Below are 2,190 nucleotides of genomic sequence, written 5' to 3'. Positions count from 1 at the left end.
GGGGGCAGTGGCGACAGGTAAAGTATCTACATGCAGTTTTTAGTCTGAGTAAAAAGTAGAACATCAACAAAGTACAGGCCATTTAGTTTGGCTTTAATTAATAACAAGCATGTCAACACAATAATGGGCATTTCCATCATGCTGGGGAAAAGCAAGATAGACAGACAGAAACAACAGAAGGATGGTAAAGAAAAAGGACCCACCAGTGGCACCCTGAGACAACCCACAACATAAGTACTCACACTTAGTTTAAAAAAAAAATTGCTACAAAGACAGACCAGACAAGAAACTGCAGAAGGTAACTTCTTATAATATTGTGTAATAATTCCAGATAGTTTTAGTAGAAGGTTTTACGGCGCTCGCGACTGAATAAGGTCATATGAGCGCCAAGGGGTGGGTGTCAACAGAGAAGTCTTTACAGAGAATCAGACTTACTCTGTTCACCTCTCTAGCTTCAACAGCACAAAGTCTGTTTCAACTATCAAGGCACCCTGGAAATAGTAGGTCACATACAAAAGAAGTAGAGGAAAATGACAATAGTTAGGATTAGTAAAGAAAAAAGCAGCAGTTCCCTGTTGTAGATCAGGCACAGTTATGAGCGTGACATGAGTCAGCCCATTTATAATTCTACTGTGCTTGAACGAGAAATGTCTCCCCTTTGGGGGTGGCCTAAAGACACTACAGTCAGTGGCACTGCCCCGGGGGGTAATTCCAGATAATCTTATACGTGAGTTCTATTTTCACTTCCTTCAACATGCATCATGGACGAGTCCATAAAGTATACAATGGGATAAGAGAGTAGGTCTTGGAATATTCAAGTATTCTGACAAACAAAGATAGTGGGGGAGGATTTACTAAAGGGCAGGGTGAAGGGGCGGAGTGTAAGAGGAGGAAATAAATATAGAGATCTTGGGAGATTCAGACTCTGACAGACAGATGTACAGGGTGGAGGAGGGGGAAAGTGAGAGGGAAGGGAGGGGTGGAGAGGGAAGGGGGGGGGGGGAGGGGGGGGGGGGAGGGGGAAGGGGGGGGGGGCTAAAGGTGGGGGTGGAGTAGGCATGGGAGAGGGGGCAGAGCAACAAATGTAAAACTAGAAAGAGAAAATACAAATCTTGGAATGTTCAACTATTTTAAGCGACAAAAGCAGAGGGTGAGGGAGGGTAAGAAAAGGGCAGGGGGGAACAGGCTGAGCTAGATATGTACGGCGAAGGAAGTGGGTATATAGGTATGAGAGTGTTCACACTCCGACAGATAAATGTACAGGGTGGGGAAAATATTGGTGGGGGTGACAGACAAGAAAGTAAGCAAACAGATATTGGTGGGGGAGGGGGAGCAGGGGGCGGGGCTAGAGATGTAAGAAGAGGAAGCAAGCAAACAGATATTGATGGGGGAGAGGGAGCAGGGGGCGGGGCTAGAGATGTAAGAAGAGGAAGCAAGCAAACAGATATTGGTGGGGGGCGGGGCTGGAGATGTCAGACAAAAAAAGCAAACAAACAGATATTGGTGGGGGCGGTTAGGGGTGGAGCTAGCAAACAGATATTGGTTGGTGGGGGCGGGGCAGGGAGGCGGGGCCAGAGAGCGAGGAGACCGCGGTGAACCTACAGGTGGCCGCTGTGATGGTGTCGGACGGCTGACTCTTGACCCCTGCGGTGACCGCCACCACGTAGATGCCATAGCTGTAGCCCGGGTCAAGGTCGGTGAGGTTAAAGGTCAGGTCATTGGTGGAGTTTCGCAGCTCAAACAGTGTGGAGTTCTCCCTGGTGAAGCCAATCTGGGGAAACAGAGCATAGATTCCAACTTTTAAAAAAAACCCAACCAACCCCTTCTTCTTCTTCTTCTATCCCGTGGTGGGGGCAACCGTTGGGGCACCACTGCATTGGAAAACCAGCTCTCGCCATCTATTTTTGTCCTGTGCTCTCCTCAGATTGTCACCCATCGTCTTTCCTGTCCACTCTTTAATGTTGTCCTCCCATCTCCTTCTCTGCCTTCCTCTCTTTCTCTTTCCTTGTACGATTCCTTGCAGGATTGTTTTGGCAAGTCCTGTGGATCTTGTGACATGCCCATACCATTTTAGTTTTCATCTTTTCACTGTGGTCAGCAGATCTTCATATTGTCCAACCAACCCCACCCCCCCAGAAAACCCTCCCAAAAACCCAAGAAAAAACCCAAAAAAACAAACACAACCCACAC

At 47.9% G+C, this 2,190-nt stretch overlaps 1 protein-coding gene across 1 annotated transcript in view; it reads right to left on the bottom strand.

Moving 5' to 3' along the window:
* LOC101858502 (tyrosine-protein phosphatase 10D) overlaps positions 1 to 1,771 on the bottom strand; it is a gene marked incomplete at its 5' end in the record, with an annotated part of 67,490 nt that extends 65,719 nt beyond the window's left edge. Inside the window, 1 exon segment of the mRNA XM_035970384.1 lies at positions 1,603 to 1,771. Coding sequence (XP_035826277.1) covers positions 1,603 to 1,771 — 169 coding nt within the window.
* Between the last annotated feature and the right edge of the window lie 419 nt (positions 1,772 to 2,190).

The sequence above is a fragment of the Aplysia californica genome, unplaced genomic scaffold (genome assembly GCF_000002075.1).
Source record: "Aplysia californica isolate F4 #8 unplaced genomic scaffold, AplCal3.0 scaffold00261, whole genome shotgun sequence".
Lineage (NCBI taxonomy): Eukaryota > Metazoa > Mollusca > Gastropoda > Aplysiida > Aplysiidae > Aplysia > Aplysia californica.
This window is presented reverse-complemented; position numbering and strand designations above follow the sequence as displayed.